At 44.2% G+C, this 24,059-nt stretch overlaps 1 protein-coding gene across 3 annotated transcripts in view; it reads left to right on the top strand.

The window, feature by feature from the left end:
* Window positions 1–20,507, top strand: part of spsb1 (splA/ryanodine receptor domain and SOCS box containing 1) — a 68,791-nt gene extending 48,284 nt beyond the window's left edge. For all 3 annotated transcript variants that reach the window (XM_078425068.1, XM_078425070.1, XM_078425069.1), the window contains exon 4: window positions 19,455–20,507. In XM_078425068.1, coding sequence (XP_078281194.1) covers window positions 19,455–19,582 — 128 coding nt within the window. In that variant the 3' untranslated portion in view covers window positions 19,583–20,507. The remainder of the gene's footprint in view (window positions 1–19,454) is intronic.
* The last annotated feature ends 3,552 nt before the right edge of the window (window positions 20,508–24,059 follow it).

Genomic DNA, 24,059 nt, shown 5'->3' with positions numbered 1-24,059 from the left:
CTCTCTTCCCCACGCCCACGGACAGACAGCTCGTCCCCGACCGACCCGCACAGTCCCCGCAAGGGGATGGAAGTCCCCGCGGCCGAGCCGCACCGGGCGCTGAAACATCCCGCGGCCGAGCCGGGCGACGGAAGGCCCCGCGGCCGAGCCGTGCGGAGCTAAGTCCCGCGGCCGCGCCGTGCGATGCTAGGCCCCGCGGCCGAGCCGCACCGGGCACTGTTAAGTCCAGCAGCCGAGCCGCACCGGGCACTGTTAAGTCCAGCGGCCGAGCCGCACCAGCGATGTTAGGCCCCGCGGCCGAGCCGCACCGGGCACCGCTAAGTCCAGCGGCCGAGCCGCACCAGCGATGTTAGGCCCCGCGGCCAAGCCGCGCCGTGCGATGTTAGACCCCGCGGCTGAGCCGCACCGGGCGATGTTAAGTCCAGCGGCCGAGCCGCACCGGGCGATGGAAGGCCCCGCGGCCAAGCCGCACCGGGCGATGAAAAGTCCCGCGGCCGAGCCGCACCAGCGATGAAAAGTCCCGTGGTCTCTGGTTGATGGGACAGTTGCCTCGAGTGGAGAAACTTTAAATGGTCACAGTTGGCAGGCCAGAATTGGAGCTCAGAATTGGATCATCAGTCTGGAGGAGATTTGTAGTGGGATTTAAGTGTGATCTTGCAGTTGAGCCAATGTGGTTCAAGCAAGCGGAAAGTTTTGAGTTGGGTTAGGGGAAAGCCCTTAAGTAGGAGGTAGTAGACTGGTCTTAAATGTAGACCTGTCAAATCTAGCGATTAGATCCAGTCTACAGACTTGTAGCCATTTTATTTTAACTATTATTTACATTTCTTCGTCTTGCGTGACTCTGTTTATTTTAAATACAGCTGCAAAGCCTATTGAAGTATCTTTACAGCATGAAAAATTGCAATTTAATCCATGTGCTGTACAGGGTGCATAATTCAATTCATTATTAAATATTCTAGAAAAAAATCTAAATGAGTCATTTTTGACACGTTCAGAACTGTGTGGTAAATATAATCTGCAACCCTGCAAGGTAAATAAAACAGCAGAACATTCAACCTGTGGTTTAACAAATACTGAAGTCTCAGTACAGCAAACGAATGAGTTTGTTATACACGGAAATGTAGGATAAAATGACTACAGCCTCAACCAGATGTCTTGAAGACCATCTTCAAAGGATTAGAAATGGCAAATGATATCTACTTTCAAACAATGTAGACGCAACATGAATTGTGACTGGAGAAAGTTAAAGACTTGAGGTTGGAGGGGTGGGATTTGCAAAGAATGTCATTTGAAATGAGGCATTTGAATTGGATGTTTGGACTAGCTGGCACTAACAGTCAAACAGAATGCTCTTGGCCAGTGACAAATGTTGAGTTGAGATTAAGTTGGGGAAGTGTGAGGGTGTAGTGCGAGACCTGCTGATAGAACAAGTGGTTTGTGGATTTGAGCAGCTCGTGGGCTAAGACAAAAGTAGTGTTGCTAATCTACTGTAGAAATGACGTTCCTGGTGTGGTACATTTTAGTCGGAGGATCATCTCGGCCAAATTGGAATGTTTCTGAGCAGTTAGGATCAGAGTTGCCAACAGACGGTCACGTGTGTTCTGGGGATTGAAAGCAATGGTTTGAGACGCTTGGATGCTTTTCGTCTGGGAGCAAGTTGTTAATGGAGAAGTCTTGACAATTTGGAGATTGGGTTGAGACTGATGACACAGCTGGGTGCAATGAATGGGGGATGAGTTCTGAGAAAACTGTTCTAGCTATTGGAAGTGTGCTTACTTCCTCAACTATCATTAAGTTTTTTTTTTAAAGTTGTCTGGGCTGTCTTCCACCACAAAAAAATTTAATTTCCTTTCAAGCATTCTTATGAGTACTTGATGCATAGATTGATCCAGAAACCTGGAACAGTGTCGTTTGTGGATATTCTGTTTCAGAGGTGATTCTCCTTTGGGAATTAACTTTAAATATACAGCTCCTCCTGGGTTATGAACACCTGACATGTGTGCAACCCCAACACACTGGTGAACATTTGGATGACCGGTGGAGTGGATTTGCCAGTTGCTGTAGGTATCCTTTGCCAACTGGCATCTCCGTGGCTGCACTTCTGTCTAGCAAACTGTCCAGGTTATGAGAGTCAAGTCAAGTCAATTTTATTTGTATAGCACATTTAAACCCTGTCATAACCTGTGGGTTGTTTTATGTTTTACTTTATACCTCTTTAACTAGTTTCCACTAGTGGGAGCGTGTAGGTCCAGATGTCATAGCCTCAGAATTAAAGGAAGTCCCTTTAGGAAGGAGCCAAGGAGGAATTTCTCTAGTCGGAGGTGTCTGAGGTGAATCTCTGGAATTTATTGCCACAGAAGGCTGTGGCGGCCAAGTCGATGGGTATTTTTAAGGCAGAGATAAATTTGTTGATTAGTGCAGTTGTCTGGTGTTATGAGGAGAAGGCAGGAGAATGGGGTTAGGAGGGAGAGATGGATCAGCCATGATTGAATGGCTGAGTAGATTTGGTGGCCAAATTCTACTCCTATCACTTATGAAATGAAATCACTCTGGGGTTTTTAATTATCATTCTTTGCCCTTTCATTTTTTTCTGGTAAAATGCAAAAATGTTGCTTTCCCCGAGGGAAGGCTGGAATGGAGGATGTTTTGCTGTTTTGTTCAATCTTTTTGGCACTTTAAAAACAAAAGTTTGATTTTGATTGACTTGAGGGTTGATGGAATGTTAATTTTGTTCATCTTTGCCAACCCTTCTCAGTGAGTCACCAACTGAATTACAGCATCCTCTGTGGCAAAGTTTAGAGTTGCACTTGCGACTTTCACAACTGATCCTGAATTGCTTAAACGGCTAACAACTTGCTTCACTTTATGTCATTTTTTGTACTCTTGAGAGATGCTGGGGTTGCATGGTTTAACCTGGCAGTGATGAAGTAACAGATGAACAAGTACAATAGACAATAGACAATAGGTGCAGGAGTAGGCCATTCAGCCCTTCGAGCCAGCACCGCCATTCAATGCGATCATGGCTGATCACTCTCAATCAGTACCCCGTTCCTGCCTTCTCCCCATACCCCCTCACTCCGCTATCCTTAAGAGCTCTATCCAGCTCTCTCTTGAAAGCATCCAACGAACTGGCCTCCACTGCCCTCTGAGGCAGAGAATTCCACACCTTCACCACTCTCTGACTGAAAAAGTTCTTCCTCATCTCCGTTCTAAATGGCCTACCCCTTATTCTCAAACTGTGGCCCCTTGTTCTGGACTCCCCCAACATTGGGAACATGTTATCTGCCTCTAATGTGTCCAATCCCCTAATTATCTTATATGTTTCAATAAGATCCCCCCTCATCCTTCTAAATTCCAGTGTATACAAGCCCAATCGCTCCAGCCTTTCAACATACGACAGTCCCGCCATTCCGGGAATTAACCTAGTGAACCTACGCTGCACGCCCTCCATAGCAAGAACATCCTTCCTCAAATTTGGAGACCAAAACTGCACACAGTACTCCAGGTGCGGTCTCACCAGGGCCCGGTACAACTGTAGAAGGACCTCTTTGCTCCTATACTCAACTCCTCTTGTTACGAAGGCCAACATTCCATTGGCTTTCTTCACTGCCTGCTGAACCTGCATGCTTCCTTTCATTGACTGATGCACTAGGACACCCAGATCTCGTTGAACTCCCCCTCCTCCTAACTTGACACCATTCAGATAATAATCTGCCTTTCTATTCTTACTTCCAAAGTGAATAACCTCACACTTATCTACATTAAACTGCATCTGCCATGTATCCGCCCACTCACACAACCTGTCCAAGTCACCCTGCAGCCTTATTGCATCTTCCTCACAATTCACACTACCCCCCAACTTAGTATCATCTGCAAATTTGCTAATGGTACTTTTAATCCCTTCGTCTAAGTCATTAATGTATATCGTAAATAGCTGGGGTCCCAGCACCGAACCTTGCGGTACCCCACTGGTCACTGCCTGCCATTCCGAAAGGGACCCATTTATCCCCACTCTTTGCTTTCTGTCTGTCAACCAATTTTCTATCCATGTCAGTACCCTACCCCCAATACCATGTGCCCTAATTTTGCCCACTAATCTCCTATGTGGGACCTTGTTGAAGGCTTTCTGAAAGTCGAGGTACACCACACCCACTGACTCTCCCTTGTCAATTTTCCTAGTTACATCCTCAAAAAATTCCAGTAGATTTGTCAAGCATGATTTCCCCTTCGTAAATCCATGCTGACTCGGAATGATCCCGTTACTGCTATCCAAATGCTCAGCAATTTCGTCTTTTACAGGCCAGAACTGTAATACTTGGCGTCACTCTTCTGTCTTTATCCACTTGCCATGCAGTTTGCATATTTTGGAGGTACTGCAACATTCCAGTGGCACCTCCCAAAAGTGTAGCGATGTTAATTCAACAGAGGAAGTTGTGCACAGCACCACCCGCCAATTAACATGATCAGCGTTGAATACCAAGCCTTGGTTTGAAACTTCAAACTTAATCCATCCCTTAAGTTGCTGGACTAGGCTACACGTGTTTGAGCTACAAAAAGACAGTGCTGGAGTAACTGAGCAGGTCAGGCAGTGTCTCTGGAGAACATGAAGTGATGTTTGGTGTCGCGACCCTTCTTCAGACTTTAAGGTTCCATAAGAGTGTTTCTACTGAGTGCAACCACTGAATAATTAAATCGTATCTTGATGAATGATTTGTCACAGAATGCAAAAGATATTATCGTAGTTGAAATGTTATAGGATCCCTTCAACCCTAAAATATTTGTGGGAAACTGCAAATTTGGAATTAGGAATTAGGAATCATCTCTAGTTCATAAGACTGCTGCCAAGTATTGTCTTGGCATGGCAACTTGTAGTCAGTCATAGGGCATGGAAACAAGTCCTTTAACCCAACATGTCCATGCCAACCAAGATGACCTTATAGGCTAGTTGTTTAGAGATACAGTGCGGCAACCCATGTGGTCACAGGGAGAACATACAAACTCCATACAGGCAGCACCGGTGGTCAGGATCAAACCTGGGTCTCTGATGCTGTAAGGCAGCAACTCTTCTGTTGTGCTGCTTTGCCTCCCCACAACGGGTGAATTCTCACCCTCTGTAGTACACTCCTTAACTGAATGTGTTACCATTGTACTATTGACCTGAAATGCACTTGGTTATGAGTGGTTTAGATGGTGAACTTGATGGATAGACACAATGCTGCAGTAACTCAGTGGGACAGGCAGCATCTCTGGAGTGAAGGAATCCAGAGATGCTGCCTGTCCCGCTGAGTTACTCCAGCATTTTGTGTCCACCTTCTATTTAAACCAGCATCTGCAGTTCTTTCCTAAACATTTTGAGAACTTGGTGGAGTTGGGTAACTTTTAATCATTTGAGTTGTTAAATGCCACCTTTTTTGGCAAGGAAATGTATCTGCCTCTGGTTACTTTCAGGGGTCCTTTGCCCTGACTGTTGCTCAGAGGCTAATGGTAAGACTGGTGCAATTTGGTTTGAAGACTAACAAGAGGCTTTGGATTACATGCTAGTAAACTTAAAATTGCATATACAAACATAGAAAATGGGTGCAGGAGATGGTCATGTGGCCCTTCGAGCCAGCACCGCCATTCATTGTGATCATGGCTGATCATTTACAATCAGTAACCCGTGCCTGCCTTCTCCCCATATCCCTTGGTTCCGCTCGCCCCGAGAGCTCTATCTAACTCTTAAGTTCATCCAGTGAATTAGCCCCCACTGCCTTATGTGGCAGAGAATTCCACAAATTCACAACTCTCTGGGTGAAAAAGTTTATTCTCGCCTCAGTTTTAAATGGCCTCCACTTTATTCTTAGACTGTTCTGAACTCCCCAACATTGGGAACATTTTTCCTGCATCTAGCTTGTCCAGTCCTTTTATAATTTTATACGTTTCTATAAGATCACCTCTCATCCTTCTAAATTCCAGTGAATACAAGCCCAATCTTTCCTCGTATGACAGTCCTGCCATCCTGGGGGTTAACCTTGTGAACCTGTGTTGCACTGCCTCAATAGCAAAGATGTCCTTCCTCAAATTAGGAGACCAAAACTGCACACAATACTCCACATGTGGTCTCACCAGGGCCATGTACAACTGCAGAAGGACCTCTTTACTCCTTTACTCAAATCCTCTTGTTATGAAGGCCAACATGCCATTAGCTTTCTTCACTGCCTGCTGTACCTGTATGTTTACTTTCAGTGACTGGTGTACAAGGACGTCCAGGTCTTGTTGCACTTCCCTTTTACCTAATCTGACACCATTGAGATAATAATTTGCCTCCTTGTTTTTGTCACCAAAGTAGATAACCTCACATTTATCTACATTATACTGCATCTGCCCACTCGCCCAACCTGTCCAAGTCAGCCTGCAACCTCCTAACATCCCCTTCGCTGTTCACACAGCCACCCAGCTTTGTGTCATCTGCAAATTTGCTAGTGTTACTTTTAATTCCATCATCAAAATCATTAATATACATTGTAAATGGTTGCGGCCCCAGCACCGAGACTTGCGGCACTCCACTCGCCACTGCCTGCCATTCTGAAGAGGACCCGTTTATTCCTATCTTTGCTTCCTGTCTGCCAATCAATTCTCTATCCATGTAGAGAGCTGTAGAGAGCATCCTGTCTGGCAACATTACAGTCTGGTTTGGGAACAGCACTGCCCAGGACAGGATGGCCCTGCAGAGAGTAGTGCATTCGGCAGAACGCACCATGGGAACTACACTCGTCCCCCTGCAGGACCTATACATCAGGAGGTGCAGATCCAGAGCAAGCAAGATCATGAGGGACCCCCGCCACCCCAATAATGGACTGTTCCAGATGCTACGATCAGGCAAACGCCTCCGCTGTCACGCTGTGAAAACAGAGAGGATGAGACGGAGTTTCTTCCCACAGGCCATCAGGACTGTCAACTTGTATAACTCCAGAGACTAAATTTTTGTCTACACTATTTATTTTTAGTAACTTATTAACTTATTATATGCTGTAACTGTAATTCTTTTTTGTGCACAATCCGCAGGCATTGCCACTGTCATTTCACTGCACATCGTGTATGTATGTGACAAATAAATTTGACTTGACTTGATGTCAGTACCCTACCCCCAAATACGATGTGCTCTAATTTTGCCCGCTAATCTCCTGTGTGGAACCTTATCAAAAGCAAATTCAACTGTAAGAAAAAGGAGCATGTCCTCAACATGCAAGTCTAAAATCGGGGTTAATCAAAGGTAACTAGTTATGGGAGTTTTGTGGAGAACGGAAGTTTTCACAGCAAAAGGCCACAGGAAGCCTACATGGCAGTAAACCAATGGGGAACAATGTAAAATTGGGCATGTCCAACATTTTATGCCAACAGAAATGGTGGGAAGCAGAATGACTAAAAAGGCAATACGGGGAGAAAAGATGAGGTACGAGGGTAAACTAGCCAATAATATAAAGGAGGATAGCAAAAGTTTTTTTAGGTACGTGAAGAGGAAAAAAATAGTCAAGGCAAATGTGGGTCCCTTGAAGACAGAAGCAGGGGAATTTATTATGGGGAACAAAGAAATGGCAGACGAGTTAAACCGTTACTTTGGATCTGTCTTCACTGAGGAAGATACACACAATCTCCCAAATGTTCTAGGGGCCGGAGAACCTAGGGTGATGGAGGAACTGAAGGAAATCCACATTAGGCAGGAAATGGTTTTGGGTAGACTGATGGGACTGAAGGCTGATAAATCCCCAGGGCCTGATGGTCTGCATCCCAGAGTACTTAAGGAGGTGGCTCTAGAAATAGTGGAAGCATTGGAGATCATTTTTCAATGTTCTATAGATTCAGGATCAGTTCCTGTGGATTGGAGGATAGCAAATGTTATCCCACTTTTTAAGAAAGGAGGGAGAGAGAAAACGGGTAATTATAGACCAGTTAGTCTGACATCAGTGGTGGGGAAGATGCTGGAGTCAATTATAAAAGACGAAATTGCTGAGCATTTGGATAGCAGTAACGGGATCATTCCGAGTCAGCATGGATTTACGAAGGGGAAATCATGCTTGACAAATCTACTGGAATTTTTTGAGGATGTAACTAGGAAAATTGACAAGGGAGAGTCAGTGGATGTGGTGTACCTCGACTTTCAGAAAGCCTTCGACAAGGTCCCACATAGGAGATTAGTGGGCAAAATTAGGGCACATGGTATTGGGGGTAGGGTACTGACATGGATAGAAAATTGGTTGACAGACAGAAAGCAAAGAGTGGGGATAAATGGGTCCCTTTCGGAATGGCAGGCAGTGACCAGTGGGGTACCGCAAGGTTCGGTGCTGGGACCCCAGCTATTTACGATATACATTAATGACTTAGACGAAGGGATTAAAAGTACCATTAGCAAATTTGCAGATGATACTAAGTTGGGGGGTAGTGTGAATTGTGAGGAAGATGCAATAACGCTGCAGGGTGACTTGGACAGGTTGTGTGAGTGGGCGGATACATGGCAGATGCAGTTTAATGTAGGTAAGTGTGAGGTTATTCACTTTGGAAGTAAGAATAGAAAGGCAGATTATTATCTGAATGGTGTCAAGTTAGGAGGAGGGGGAGTTCAACGAGATCTGGGTGTCCTAGTGCATCAGTCAATGAAAGGAAGCATGCAGGTTCAGCAGGCAGTGAAGAAAGCCAATGGAATGTTGGCCTTCGTAACAAGAGGAGTTGAGTATAGGAGCAAAGAGGTCCTTCTACAGTTGTACCGGGCCCTGGTGAGACCGCACCTGGAGTACTGTGTGCAGTTTTGGTCTCCAAATTTGAGGAAGGATATTCTTGCTATGGAGGGCGTGCAGCGTAGGTTCACTAGGTTAATTCCCGGAATGGCGGGACTGTCGTATGTTGAAAGGCTGGAGCGATTGGGCTTGTATACACTGGAATTTAGAAGGATGAGGGGGGATCTTATTGAAACATATAAGATAATTAGGGGATTGGACACATTAGAGGCAGATAACATGTTCCCAATGTTGGGGGAGTCCAGAACAAGGGGCCACAGTTTGAGAATAAGGGGTAGGCCATTTAGAACGGAGATGAGGAAGAACTTTTTCAGTCAGAGGGTGGTGAAGGTGTGGAATTCTCTGCCTCAGAAGGCAGTGGAGGCCAGTTCGTTGGATGCTTTCAAGAGAGAGCTGGATAGAGCTCTTAAGGATAGCGGAGTGAGGGGGTATGGGGAGAAGGCAGGAACGGGGTACTGATTGAGAGTGATCAGCCATGATCGCATTGAATGGCGGTGCTGGCTCGAAGGGCTGAATGGCCTACTCCTGCACCTATTGTCTATTGTCTATTGTCTATTGACTTGAAGATAAAGAATAGTTAAGTGGTCCATGCATTGACATGAGGTAATATGAGAACATGATTGATACAGTGACAGATTTGTTAATTTTGGGTAAAGGCCTGGTCCCAAACTTGAGCATATCCCTATGAAAATAAGTGAGTGCAAAACACTTGCTCCATGCACTGAAGGCAAGGTTTTAGTGTATCACAAGTTATCAAGAAGAACATCTGGTTGTAGTTCATCGCACTAACACCATCAACTTTGCACAAAGATTGGTACTGAAAATTGCTTAAATCTTCCCTCACAAATGCTGATGGGATTCATGCTGAAATATTCAAGTGTGCTCGGAGTATTACAGATTGTAATGACTGGACTTGCTCTGCTAGATACAAAGACATCTACGTTCATGCAAATGCACTGAACAATCAGATGGATGCTTTTTTGAAGAGCTTTGTAAACTAGGTGACGGTCGTGGTACTTAAAGTGAACTGTTGACTGATTATAGGGTGATTTGAGCTGTGCTGGATGTTTCCTGCATATTACAGTTAATACAGCAACTCCATGTGAAATGTCCTGAGTCACGTCAATATTTAACACCAAGTCACTAAAGGAGATGCAGGCTAAGTAACCGAAAGCTACTTTCCAAAATAAATCCTTGGCTGGCAGCTTTTAAAGATGGAGAGAAGTCTTCAGCCACCAGGCAAATGGGTGAAGTGCACTGTTTGATGCAGTAGGAGCAAGTGAGTTGGTGTTTTGGTTACCACCTTGCCAATACTTGCAACACGGTCATTGTTTAAAAAGAGTCGAGTTAGAGATTTGGGGAACTATGATGCTGATTCTCACTGAAGATAGACACAATGCTGAAGTAACTCAGCTTATCAGACAGCATCTCTGGAGAAAAAGAATAGGTGATATTTTGGGTCACAACCCTTCAGACTCCAGTCCAGACTTTTCTCCAGAGATGCTGCCTCTCCTGCGTTACTCTAGCATTTTGTGTCTATCTTTGGTGGAAACCAGCATCTGCAGTTCCTCCTCCTGCAGATGATTCTCGCTGATAAGTGTCCACCCTGAAATGATGGAAGTAGATTTTAATAATTGTAGGAACGTGTTCATCTTGACGTGGCAATTGTACATTGCACATAAATCCTTCAAGGCAGTGAAAAAGACTTCAAAAATAAAAAAAGTCGCATGTGCCAAACCCAATTACAAAGAAAAGGCGACCGTGGTAGTGCGTAGTGTTCTGTAGCCAAGTAAGATTGGGGCTGTGCAGTTCAGTTCCTGAAGAATGTAGATCTTCCTGAACTTGGTGGTTATGGATTTTAGGCCCACACAAGAAGGATCTTACCTGATAGAATCGGCAAAAAGATGGCAGACCTGGATGGTGGGGGTCCTTAATGCACGACGCTGCCACCTTGAGGTAGAGCTTCTGAATGCCAGGATGTCTGATCCCATGATGCACTGGCCTGAGTCTACCACGCTACTGTCTCTTGCATGCCTATGTTTAGTTTAGTGTGGAAACAAGCCCATCAGCCCACTGGGTCCGCGCCGACCAGTGATCCCTGCATATTAACACTATCCTACACCCACGAGGGACAATTTTTACATTTACTAAGCCAATTAGCCTACAAACCTGTATGTATTTGGAGCGTGGGAGGAAACTGGCGATCTCGCAGAAAACCCACGCAGGTCGCGGGGAGAACGTACAAACTCCGTACAGACAGCATCCGTAGTTGGGATGGAACCCGGGTCTCCGGCGCTGCATTCGCTCTAAGGCAGCAACTCTACCGCTGCGCCACCGTGCTGCTGTTGGGATTGCTGCACCAGGTGATGCAACCCAACTCTACAGTGCCTCTGTAGAAGTTTGTTTGAGTATTCAGTGACATGCTGAATCTTTCTACTTGTAAAAAGTAGTCAATGACATGCTGTCTTCACGATTACATTTTGTGTGGGCCCAAAGACACATTAATGTATTAATGCCCAGGAAATTGAAACTGTCAACTCTGCCACCAGCTCACAATGAAAACTGGCACATGGCTCCTGGCTTCCCAATTCCTGTTGAGGTGGGAGGATTTTAATTCCCAGCATATTTATGCATTTTCAATTGCGACATCAGCTCAGAGCAATTGTGTTGAGACACTTCTGTTGGCAGCCAAACATTCTTCTGTCTAGACTACGTAAACCAATGTAAATGATAATCAGCTTCCCTGGAAGATGTACTCCAGCTCACAAGTGTTCATGGCTAACTTTTCTGTTTGACTAATCTTCAGTTTTGAAGCCCGTAGATTTACTGGAACAATTCTGTGTAGGTGGCATTGACTCAGATTTGATGTACAATAATAAATTGTTCCCATATATAGCCTGTGATAGACACACAACGCTGGAGTAACTCAGCAGATGAGACAGCATCTCTGGAGAAAAGGAATGGGTGGCGTTTTGGGTCGAGACCATTCAGGCTGAGAGTCGGGGGGGGGAAGGAAACGAGAGATATAGACGGTGATAGAGAGATATAAAACAAGTGAATGAAAGAAATCCAAAAAAAAGTAACTGATAAAGGGAACAGGTCTTTGTTAGCTGTGGCGTAGGTGAAAACAAGTTACAGACAATGAGAGTCACCAGCCTGAGTTTATTTAATCCTCTGAACAATTAGTTTTGACTATTGATTGGATTGTCTTGTTGACTGTAGGTTAGTGACAAGTTGAAGGAAATTTTCCAGCCAAGGCTTGGAAGGGATAGATTCCATTTAGTACTACGTGTTTGTGGTCCCAATTGGCAAGTTGCAATTGCCATTGCCATTCTTTTATTTCTGAGTACAAATGAAATGAGTGTTCATTGGATCACGATTAATCTTGCCTAACCTGGTACCAGCACAATATAAAAACAGCAAGAACCATTTTCACCAAACACTTTCACCACGATGTGCTGGATCTCCCGGTTGCTAACATTTTAACTCTTCCCATTCCCATACTGATCTCTCTGTCGTGAGCCGCCTCCATTTCCAGAGTGAGGCAACACGTAAACTGGAGGCACAGCACCTCATATTCTGCTTGGGTAGAAGACAGTCCAATAGTATAAACACTGAATTCTCTAATTTGGGTTAATACCCCCATTTCCCCCTCTCCTACCCCTGTGTACATCTAATTTTCCTACTCTTTCCCCCAATTCTCTTTGACGCATTTCACTCACTCTGACTTCACCTTTCTCTTCTTGCTTGACATCCTTTTTGTCTCCTTTTCATCTCTACCCTTTGTCGGCCCATCTTCCAGTCAGCCACCACTCGTCTGAATCCACCCATCACTTGTCAAGCTTTATCTCCCCCCCCCCCCCTCCCCCCCAACCACCTTTTTTCAGGCTTTCTCCCCTCAACTCCAATCAGTTGGAATAAAGGTCCTGACCAGAAACGTCAGCTATCCGCATTGTCCATAGATGCTGCCTGACCTGAGTTGCTCCAACATTTTGTTTTTCTCAAGTTTCCCACGTCAGCAATGCCTTGTGTTTTCAAGAATAATTTTAATATTTGTCTAATGTGACAGTTTTCCTGGTTGTGGATTACCCATATTGACATTGCACCTTATTTAAATTTAGTATTATAAATTTGCTTGACTCAACTGGAAAAGCGGTATTTGAAAGCCATACGCCCCCTTATTAGCAGATGTGGATTGTGAATGCATCGTACCACTCGAGGTGACTGAGGCCAACATGGGACTGCAGACTCTGCCATGTGATGAACGAATGGGTATAATGAAAGAATGGGTCGACTGGGCTTGTGTTCATTGGAATTTAGAAGGATAAGAGGGGACAGAAAGTTAAACATAGAAACATAAATAGGTGCAGGAGGAGGCCATTTGCCCCTTTGCACCAACACCGCCATTGTGATCATGGCTGATCATCCACAATCAGTAACCCGTGCCTGCCTTCTCCCCATGTCCCTTGATTCTGCTAGCCCTTGGAGCTCTATCTAACTCTCTTTTAAATTCATCCAGTGAATTGGCCTCTACTGCCTTCTGTGGCAGAGAATTCCACAAATACACAACTCTGGGTGAAAAATATTTTTCTCATCTAAGTTTTAAATGGACACCCCTTTATTCTTTGACTGTGGCCCCGGGTTCTGGAATCTTATAGAAACGTATAAAATTCTTAAAGGATTGGACAGGCTTGATGCAGGAAAAATGTCCCTGGTGTTGGGGTCCAGAACCAGGGTCATAGTTTAAGAATAAGGGGTAGGCCATTTAGGACTGAGATGAGGAAAAACTTTTTCACCCAGAGTTGTGAATCTGTGGAATTCACTGCCACAGAAGGCAGTGGAGGCCTAGTCACTGGATGTTTTCAAGAGAGTTAGATTTAGCTCTTTGGGCTCAAGGGATATGGGGGAAAAAGCAGGAGCAGGGTACTGATTTTAGATGATCAGCCATGATCATATTGAATGGCGGTGCTGGCTTGAAGGGCCGAATGGCCTACTCCTGTTTTTCATTTGTTCCTAGGCCAGGCAAATGATAATTGACCAGCTTGGTATAAGAGGAAAAAGTTTCAAATACTCCTAATGTGACTCTGGCTTCGGTGTACTGCCCTTCCCCTCCCCCTCCTGGACTGGATGTTTTCAAGTCTGCTGATATTTTTGGCTCGATGAGGTGACTTTGATCATTCTTGAGCCCATTTTATTGTGAGAGAACACAGCCCTTTCTGTGATGGGTATCAACGTTTTGTTTCTGGTGTCAGACATGTTAATTGTGACTAGCCTGCAAGTCAGCTGATTGTGATTGGTGTTATTGGTACTGTGGTCCTTGAGTCTGTAAAATGATTCTGCCGAAGATGGGACAAAATGCTGGAGTAACTCAGCGGGACAGGCAGTCTCTGGAGAGAAAGAATGGGTGATGTTTTGGGTTGAGACCCTCCTTCAGACTCTGATTCTGCCATTTTGGCCCATTTCTTTTCAAAATCGTCCTTGATTTGCTGATAATTATTCCTCTAGTTTTCACTATCAGTAAATTAGGGAAATACTCAATGGCTAAGTCTTGCTCTGACTTGTGAATGGCCACTTTGTCTTGTCTCCTTGGCTGCTGCTTTTAAAAGGGAATTGGAGATGCAAGGAATTGATTATGTACTTGAAGTGAGTATTAGTGGAGTAGGTATTTAACTTGTTAATGTTAAATTCAGGGGGGCCAAGAACTGATTTGTGATGTGTCTACTAGTATCATCCTTTGCCCATTTAGTTAAACTGCTAGCTGCTTATTACAGGTCCACCAATTTTTTCTTCTCCAGTAACTGGTGGTTTCAGCACCTCCTTTTAATCCAAACCTCCAGAGTGCACACTTGAAGTGGGGCATTTAACCTTTAGACATCAATATGTAAATGTCAAACTTAAGAAGCTAGAAATATGTAACTAATGCTGAAAATAATCAGCTAGTCAGACAGCTTCTGTGCAAAGAGAAAATCATTTGGGTTAAAGATGTTAACTGGTACTCTGCCTTTGAATGTGTCCTGCATCTTTGTAATCGGTGTTTACCAATAACACAATATACAGCAGCCTCTACTTCTGTCTGTCTTTTAATTCTTTAGGTGTGTAAGAAGGACCTGCAGATGCTGTTTTGAAACAAAGATAGACACAGAAAGCAGGAGTAACTTTGGGTCCAGACAGCATCTCTGGAGAAAAGGAAGTGGTGATGTTTTGGGTCAAAATCCTTCTTCAGACTGAGTGTCAGGGGAAAGAGAAACGAGAGATATAGATGGTGACATAGAGAGATGTAGAACAAATGAATGAAAGATACGTTTAGAAAAAGGTAACGACGATAAAGGAAACAGGCCATTGATAGCTGTGGGATAGGTGAAAATGCGTTTCAGACAATGGGACTCAACAAGTCTACTTTGAAACCAGTACAACAACTTGGGTGGGGGAGTGAGGGGATGCAAGGGTTACTCGAAGCTAGTTTCTTTTTGCACAACTACTCAATTGATTAGAATTTTGTTCCAAACCCAAATCAGCAGTGTTCATCTTAGCTGGAATATCAGTGCTGGCATGCAAAACGTGAACACTGTACCCAAGCTAACACGTCATTGCCAAGTAGAAATGCAAAACACTGTCTCCATTCACAGCCTGTATGGACAGTTGTAAACCCGACTTTTTTCAATGTTTGCAAAAACCCTGCCCACGCTACTCTGGAGCGGAAGTGTAGAGTTTTGCACGCACAACTGGTGTCGGGTTCACAACGATTGGCTGTGTCTGGCTTTAATTTCAAGTGGGGTGAAGTGATGGTCAAAAGTTTGTGTTCAGATCTGTGAGTTCTGGCTCTGCTCAAGTAAGTGACCTGGTTTGGCGGTGTTGGTGGGTGGGGAGAGGGGGCAGTGGTGGAAGAGAAGAGGGGAGGAGGGGGGCAGAGGCATCCCTGAAGATTGCCACAAGTTTTCTGCTTGGGCATGGCTGCCAGTGGCATGCGGAAACAAAATTTTAAAATTGCAAATACTGAGTCTGAAGTAAAACCAAAGTGCGGTCAGCAATTGGCAGGTCAGGCTGCAGCTACAGAAAGAGCAATGGTTAATGTTTTGAATCTGGGACATTGCCAGGAAACAGGGTGGTAAGTTTTCAGTGGGAGAGAGGATCGGTGAGCAAAGAGAATCTCTGGGTGAATCTTGATAGAATAATTGCAGGTGTTAAAAGCAGCTTGTGTCTAATTGTTGTAAATAGCATGAAACGTGTCCAGGGAGGACATATCCACAAATAGAATAAGGAAAATTGGAGCCAAGGTGATGAGCAGATATGATGAATTCTGCCAGAGGCCAGTTTTGTTTCTTGTCACGTGTACCAAGGTACTGTGTAAAGCTTTTGTTGCGTTTTAACCAGTCAGCTGAAAGACAATACATGATTACAATCGACGGAGGTTGGCATGGAGAGGTGAAATTGGCAGGTACCAGCGGTTCAAGGTTACTCCAGTGGATGAAGCAAGTGCTGTTTGTCCTGGTTAGCCCACAACAAAAAGCTATTCACTGTACATGTGACAATAACTTAAACTATCCACAGGTGCTGCCCGAGCCTGCACTTTCTCTTTAATTTTTTGGTGGCATAATATGTCGAGTGCTTCATTAACGTAATCTCTGATCAGTGTGCTTGTTTGAACAGACTATGAATGTCTTGGTGCCGGGTGTTTAGTGCAGTGCACAGCTAGAATGAGGAAGTTGGCAGCATTTGAAATGAAGCCATCTGGCACAAGGTTTTATCTTGCAACATTTCCTGCTTGTGTTTGGGATGCTAGATAACTAACTGGTTATTCATCACTCCCCATTCTTACCCACGTCTGGTTAGACCATTCTAGTTAGACGAAATATATATTTTTTCAGCAGCGTCAGGCCGATGATGCTGATTGGAGTTAACTGGATGTTTTAAGTGGCTTCCACTTGGGTTTGTTTTGGGCGTGTTTTAGTTTCCGTAACGACCCCTGGCATCCAACTTCTGGTAGAATTATGGTTTTGGAGACCACCGGGCCAACTGGCTCCCATTGCTCTGGTACTATGAATGGTCAAGGTCTTTGAATTCAGTAGGTTAGTGCACAGAGCAGAACAGCACAGGAACAAGTCTTTTGGTCCACAATGTCTTGTGCCAAACATGATGCCCCTGTCCCCAAATTTCTCCATTCCTTGCAGATGTGTGCCTATCTAAAAGTCTCTTGAATGCCATTCTAGTATCAGCCTCACTACCACTCTGACAACTTGTTCCAGGCACCTATCACCCTCTAGCTTCAATCCTCTGGAGGAACTTGCTGGGTCAGGAAGCATCTGCAGAGGGAAATGGGGCCCTTCATTTGGACAGAGTGTAGGGGAAATGGCAAGTCTTGTGGTGAAGGAAATGGGGCAAGACCTGGCAAGCAATACATGGATGAGGAGGTGTGTGGTAAGTTTATCGGGGCGAGGCAACAGAGGCTGGGATTGGTTTGGTGGTGGGGGGGGGGGGGGGGGGGGTAGAGGGAGATGCTGTGGGCAGATGGGACCAGTGAGGGGAGGGGTGTGTGGAAATGGGACAGTAAGGTCCTTCTTTATTTCCCTGCATGGATGCTGCTTCGCCTATGGAGTTCCACCAGCAGTTTTTCTTTGTGCACCATAAAATATGGTCTGGCGTTCAGAAGGTCCAGATACGTCCAGATTATTGTTTATTCTGGTAATTCAGTTACCCTGCAGAATTACATCACAGGTTAAAATAGGTAATTGTGCTACCCGTGATGATAGCTTTGTTGCTGCAAAGCCTGGTTGTAGAAAATAGTGTCATCAAATCTGGAAATGGGGAAAAGAGGTGAAGGGCTGGTCTTTCTGACTCAAGAACAAAGTTATTTTAAATGGGTTTTTTAATAGCTGCATACTCTGCTCCTGCAAGCTAAAATTAAAGTCTATACATTAGGTAGACACAATGTTGGAGTAACTCAGCAGGACAGGCTGAAGAAGGGTCTCGACACGAAACGTCACCCACTCCTTCTCTCCAGAGATGCTGCCTGTCCCGCTGAGTTACTCCAGCATTTTGTGTCTACTTTCGGTTTAAACCAGCATCTGCAGTTCTTTCTGTATATTAGATGGTTCAAGAATCTTGTTACACAAGTGACAAAAGCGATCAGTTTACATGGCCATCCGCAGTTAAATCAGCAATGGTGTCTGATTACTAGCAGGGCCTATTTGGAAGCATTCTTTGTCGCCATACTGCCCAAATGTAAGACTGCTTTGCTTGTCAATTTCCAAAGTTGCAAGTGGTTCTCTGGTTAACAATCCAATTTGTGTTCTAACCAATTTGGCCTTTGTAATGCAAATGTTTCCGAGGTCCTCTTGCATTATATCCAATTGGCATTATGGAAAAGGCCAAACTGCTGGATTAGTCAGCTGGTCTGGCAGCAGCTCAGGAAGACGTGAATAGGTGAAGTTTTGGGTCGGGCCTTTCAGCCCCACATTATGGAATGGCGGTTTATAGTGGAACCACCAGCAGCTGATTTTCTTTTTTAAGTCGAGGCTTTTGGTGTCTAATTTTAAAGCCATGTGGAAAAGCAGTTTGATTATTGTCCTTCAGCATGAATTTGTGTCTGAGAATGTTGGTCAGCTTTTGTCCATGTACAATATGTGCCAGAGAAGTGACTGGACTTCAGCTGTGGAGCAATCATTGCCTCCAATGAATCCTATTGTCCCATTAGATGCTGCTCTAATCCCTGTAGTTGTAGCTTGATGCCAAATACACTGGTTTAGAATATGGAATGAAGACTCCTTCCTGCATTTTCTCAGCTTGTGTAAACTCCCGTAACTGCTGAATTTAGTACAAGAATTTGCAGAATCTATCACACAAGTATGTCTTGAAATACTCTAGGAATTAATTGGAGGGGTTGTCCTGTATTTACCGGTTCAAACAGGTGGTTATGGTGTTCCTGTAATTGTGGTGTGCTATCAGTCACTGTGCTCCTGGGTGCTGTATAAACCGGGCAGTGTTGGATGTCAGTCTGGAGATCCTAAACAACTGGTACGAACTGCCCTGTTCCTTCACAGTCGTGTGAACGCTTCTGTGAGATTTGCAAGTTTTTCGTGCACCAAGCGTTTAGCAATAGCTTGCAGTTTCATTTATTTACTTTTAACAAATGGGTTGTTTTAATTGTAGTATTTGCCAGTGAGGTGTAAAGATGTCAATTGGTGGCTTGTCACTCTTGTGCATCATGTACTCACTGTGACTTCCCCAGTGCAGACAAATGGGGGGCACAGAGCTGCCTGTTTCGGAGTGACTCCAATAGGGGTGGCACAGCAGCCGAGTTGCTGCCTTACAGTGCTTCCAGCGCCAGAGCTGTGGGTTTGATCCCAACTACAGGTGCTGTCTGTTCGGAGTTTGTACGTTCTCCCTGTGACCATGACCATGTGGGTTTTCTGCGAGATCATCGGTTTCCTCCACACTCCAAAGACGTACAGGTTTGTAGGCTAATTGGCGTGACATTAACTTAAATTGGCCCTAGTGTGTGTAGAATAGTGTTAATGTGTAGAGATCGCGGGTCTGTGCAGGCTTGGTGGGCCGAAGGGCCTGTTTCCGCCCTGTATCACTAAGCTAAGCATGCAATGGCTTTGGTATTGGATATTTTGCATTGAAAGTTTGGTCACTGTGAATACACTACAGATTAAATGCAAGGCTTTTCCCTTCTGTTTTCAGCCGAACCACTGCCATTGATGGATCTCTGTCGGCGTTCAGTGCGGGTTGCTCTTGGCAAGGATCGCTTGAATGAAATCCAGTCTCTACCACTCCCGGCATCCCTGAAGAGTTACCTTGCATACCAATGACAGCCGAAGAAAAGGACTGAAATCTCCAGACATGGACAGTTAATCCATTTATCTTCCATCCATTGTGTGGTGGGCATTATTTTTAAACTTTTGTCTTATTTTCCCCAAAGCCCAGCCACTCTAACATTTTTATCCAGTCATTTTTGGGGGGGGGGGTCTAGAGATTTTTTTTACAAGTTGGGAGATTTTTTTAAAATCTGTGGAAACCTTTGCATTAACATTTGAAATTTAATCGGCCAAGTCCCCAAAGAATTTGAAGGCAGCTTTCTTTTAAAATGACTATAATCTACATTTCAGTTTGTCAGAATAGAAATTTGTTCTAGGTTTTCTGCAGTGTATTGCTACTTCGCAAAAAAAATAATGCTGGGCATAAAATATATTCTTTTAAAAGCTGCTATTGGAGTCTTTAAGGAGAAACATTAGAGTATTTGGTGTAGAGAATGGGTGGGTGATGGCATCGGGTGTGGGGAAATTGCCATTGGATATTTGAGTGGAGGGAAAGTTTTTTGAAGATTTTAGTTGGGTTGAATTCACTCCCTTGAAAAGACCTGATTGAGTCTATCCAAAGGAAACATGCCTCTAATACTGAATTCCTTGCTCTTCCCTTATAATAAAAATCTTACCATTAAATTATCCTAGTCTAACTTTATGAAGTTGGTCAGGTTTCATTGCTGTATAGTTTGAGTTGATCCATTGTCCCTCTGTTGCTGGGCTGCACAAAATGTATCCAAATTGCAAATTAAAGGAATGCTGTTTCTGAATGCCAAAATCCTAATTACAGACTTTACTAGCCGTGCTGGTAGAAAATGTATTCCTAATACCTACACTTGCAAGTAACTACATATGTGATTTGTTTTTTTTGGGGGGGGGGGAATATATTTGCCTGGTCTGAAGGTAACCCAGTGCCTCTTGGTTTTAATGTGCAATATGTCAATAAAATGGTTGTTTTTTAAAACTATCATTCAATAAAACTTAAATTCTAAATTAGCTTCTGTTTATTTTGAGAGTCTTGACTTGGTTTGCAACGGAGTTTTGAGTTAAATCCTGCAGGTGATTGCTGAAAGATGTCAACAGAAGGCTTGTGGAACGTTACAGCTCTTGGATCTATTCTTTTTGTGGACTGCCAATATATTTAAACGAGCCACTGCTGACCATTATTACTTTACCTTTGCAATCTGCTTCCCAAATTAGTTTAGTTTAGGGGTACAGCATGGAAACCAGCCCACCGAGTCCACACCGACCAACAATCACCTACCTACCTGTACACTAGTTCTATCCTACATACTAGGAACAATTTGCAGAAGCCAATTAACCTGAAAACCTGTACATTTAGTTCAGAGATGCAGTGCGGAAACAGGCCTTTCAGCTCACCGAGTCCATGCCGACTAGCGATCCCCGCACGCTAACTCCATCCTACACACATTAGGGACAATTTACATTTATACCAAGCCAATCAACCTACAAAGCTGCACGTCTTTGGAGTGTGGGAGGAAACCAGGACACCAGGAGAAAACCCATGAGGGAGAACATGCAAACGCCGCACAAACTGCACCCATGGTCGGGATCGAACCTGTGTATCTGGGCTCCGTAAGGCAGCAACTCTACCGCTCTGCCACTGTGCTGCCGTCTAATACTTTGAAGGCACTAATGACAGTGTGCGTAGTTTCCTTATCAAGGTTTCAGTTTGACAGTTCTGTGATAAACCTGACCTGGAATGCAACTGACATGGTTTGAAATGAGTATGTGTAAAAGGTCAGATGTGTCCTGTGGGTTGCCCTGCTGCAAGCCCCGTGGCATCACTTGGAAGGGGAACTGCTATGTATCCAGAGAAGGGGCGATTTAAAGGGCATAGTATATGACTTTTAAACAAGTTTACCAATTGACTTAACTTTAAATTGGTATCAAATGGCAACAGGCGACCAAAACAAAAATCAGAACTTTGCAGGTGACTGGTGAACCATATGGTATGTGATATTTTTACGTTGGTCTATTTGCTTCTTGACTGAAGCCTCCATTTACTGGGTTAAGAGGAGTGGGTTTAACAGTGACTAGTCAATTTTGAAGCTCGTTCAGTGCAATGTTTTCACTATTCAGTCTAAACAGACAATTAACTGCACCTGCTCACTTCACAATAAAGGTTGCCTTCTGCATGGAAGCATTTCCTTCTGATTTGGAAGGAATGAGAACAGTTGGCTTTATCACTAATCTCTGCAAGCCAGAAAATACAAGCCCATAACTTCCTAGCTTCCACTGAGGTTTGAGTTTCTCTGAAAGGAGTCGTGTTTTTACCACAGCAAACATTGTTCGCAGATTGGGAATTTCTTGTAGAATTGCTAATGTCTGGCACACATGGTTGCTATGACTGCTGAATGGGCTTGAGTGAGTCTGGCTAAGCCTCAGCTGCAGCAATCAGTGAAACTCTATCAATTTAACTTAATTGCACTTTGAAGGAAGTTGAACCATTTTTCGTGCATTATAGATTGCAGCAATTATTGGGATTGTTTAAACTCTGATTTGGCATCTCTAGGCAAGTGGAAAAGGACTTGTTTCTGCTGCTGTAGGTTGTCAAGTTACTAATTCTGAAGCAGGGTCTCAACCCGAAACATCACCAGTTCTTTTTCTCCAGTGATGCTGTCTGACCTGTGTCTAAAATACTTTGATATATGGTTTGAAAGATGTGTCCACATGGAACATTGTACAGACTAAAAAGTATCAATTCAATCACCAAGTAGTCCTTGTTTGTTAATGGAAGGAACTGCTTTAATTGAGGGCAGCATGCACATCACTTCATGAACTGAACAAATCAGTTCAACTGACCTCTATTTTCATTGCTGCAATCCTCTGATTTGAAACGAATCTTTAACGTTTATGCCGTAGATATTGTATACAAACATTTTAAAGTCTATTTAGAATTGAAAAGTTGCTTACTAATGCAAATGCTTGACAGACTCATTTAAAGGGTCGATTTTGAAGTGACGTTATCCAGACTAGACTGCCATTCTATTAGTCTCATTCTGTGATGGTCAAATAGGATATCTGTCGCAGATATAGTGTTTGTTGCTTTGCTTGCAACAGTCTGTTGTCTCTTCCCCCAGCTCATGTCCCAAAGGGACAATAATCTGACCGTGAATCCTTGACGGGGTAACAGTAATGAGCGGCTTTTTCTATGGACTTTATAGATACAGCATGGAAACGGGCCCTGCAGCCTACCGATTCTGTGCTGACCGGCAATCACTTCATTCACTAACACTATCCTGCACACTAGGGATGATTTACAATTTTACTGAAGCCAATTAACCCACAAAACTGTCTTGAGTGTGGGGGAAACCATAGCACCCAGAGAAAACCCACGGGGTCATGAGGAACGTACAGAACACCATACAGACACCAAGTTGTCGGGTTCAAACCCTGGCCTTTGGCACTGCACCAATATGACATCCTTTGTGCTGCAGCAGAGATTTCTGCAGAATACTGTATATTCGCTTAAGTAATGTACTCGTTTTTTTTAATGCAGGGCCAGTCAACAGCAACAAATGTTGTTGCTGGGATACTTGAAAGGCACCTCCTAGTGTGTGTAGCACTCGCCCAACCGTTCATGTTTTACTGCTGGTTTGCATGTGATTTTCATCTCTTGCTGATTGAATCCATGCACGAGTGGAAGATTCAGAGTTTTTATTCTGAGTAAGTTTGCTGTTGCTGCTTCGGTCAGCATTTCTCCATTTGCAATTGGCTCCTAGAATGTATCGATTGCCCGTTCCTGAGCATATTTACCATTCAAAGACTCGAGCCCTGTAGATTACTCCCCTTCACGACACCAGCGAGCCAGAGGTTTTTATGACAGTCCAATAACTTTGTCACTCGCTGAGGCTTATGATTCCTGTTTTGTGTTTAAAATTTCTGGTGGGGTTTGAACCTACTTCTCTGGATCAGTAGTCCTCTGCTCTCCAGACCAGATGGTGACATAATCACCTATTCCACTCTCTTTAGTTTAGAGATACAGTGAGGAAATTGACCCTTTGGCCCACAGAGTCCTGTTCACCAGTTCTATCCCGTGCACTGGAGACAATTTATGGAAGCTAATAAATCTGCACGTCTTTGGAACGTGGGAGCATCTGGAGAAAACCCACGTGGTCACAAGGTGAATGTACAAGCTCCACATGGACGGCACCTTGGTCTGAATCAAACCCGGCTCTCTGGCGCTGTGAAGCTGCTGTGCCACCTCCATAGCGGGTGAATTCTCACCCCCTGCAGTCCGCTGCTTAAACTGGTTGCTACCTTTGTACTTCTCGAGCTGCTTCAAAGTGTAAACTTATTGGAAAAGTGGCTGGTTATGAATTAAACTTTCAGGCAAACTTTCTAGTGAATAAGGCCCGAGCTGTAGTTGATCAGGATGTGCTTGAAAGCTCCTATTTTCTAAGGGATAGGGACTGGGGCAGAAGTAAACCATCTTCCATTTGTACTCTGTGCTTTTCCACCC

The sequence above is a fragment of the Rhinoraja longicauda genome, chromosome 30 (assembly GCF_053455715.1).
Source record: "Rhinoraja longicauda isolate Sanriku21f chromosome 30, sRhiLon1.1, whole genome shotgun sequence".
Taxonomy (NCBI): domain Eukaryota; kingdom Metazoa; phylum Chordata; class Chondrichthyes; order Rajiformes; family Arhynchobatidae; genus Rhinoraja; species Rhinoraja longicauda.
The sequence above is the reverse complement of the archived record's forward strand: the minus strand, read 5'-3'. Positions and strand labels throughout refer to the sequence as shown.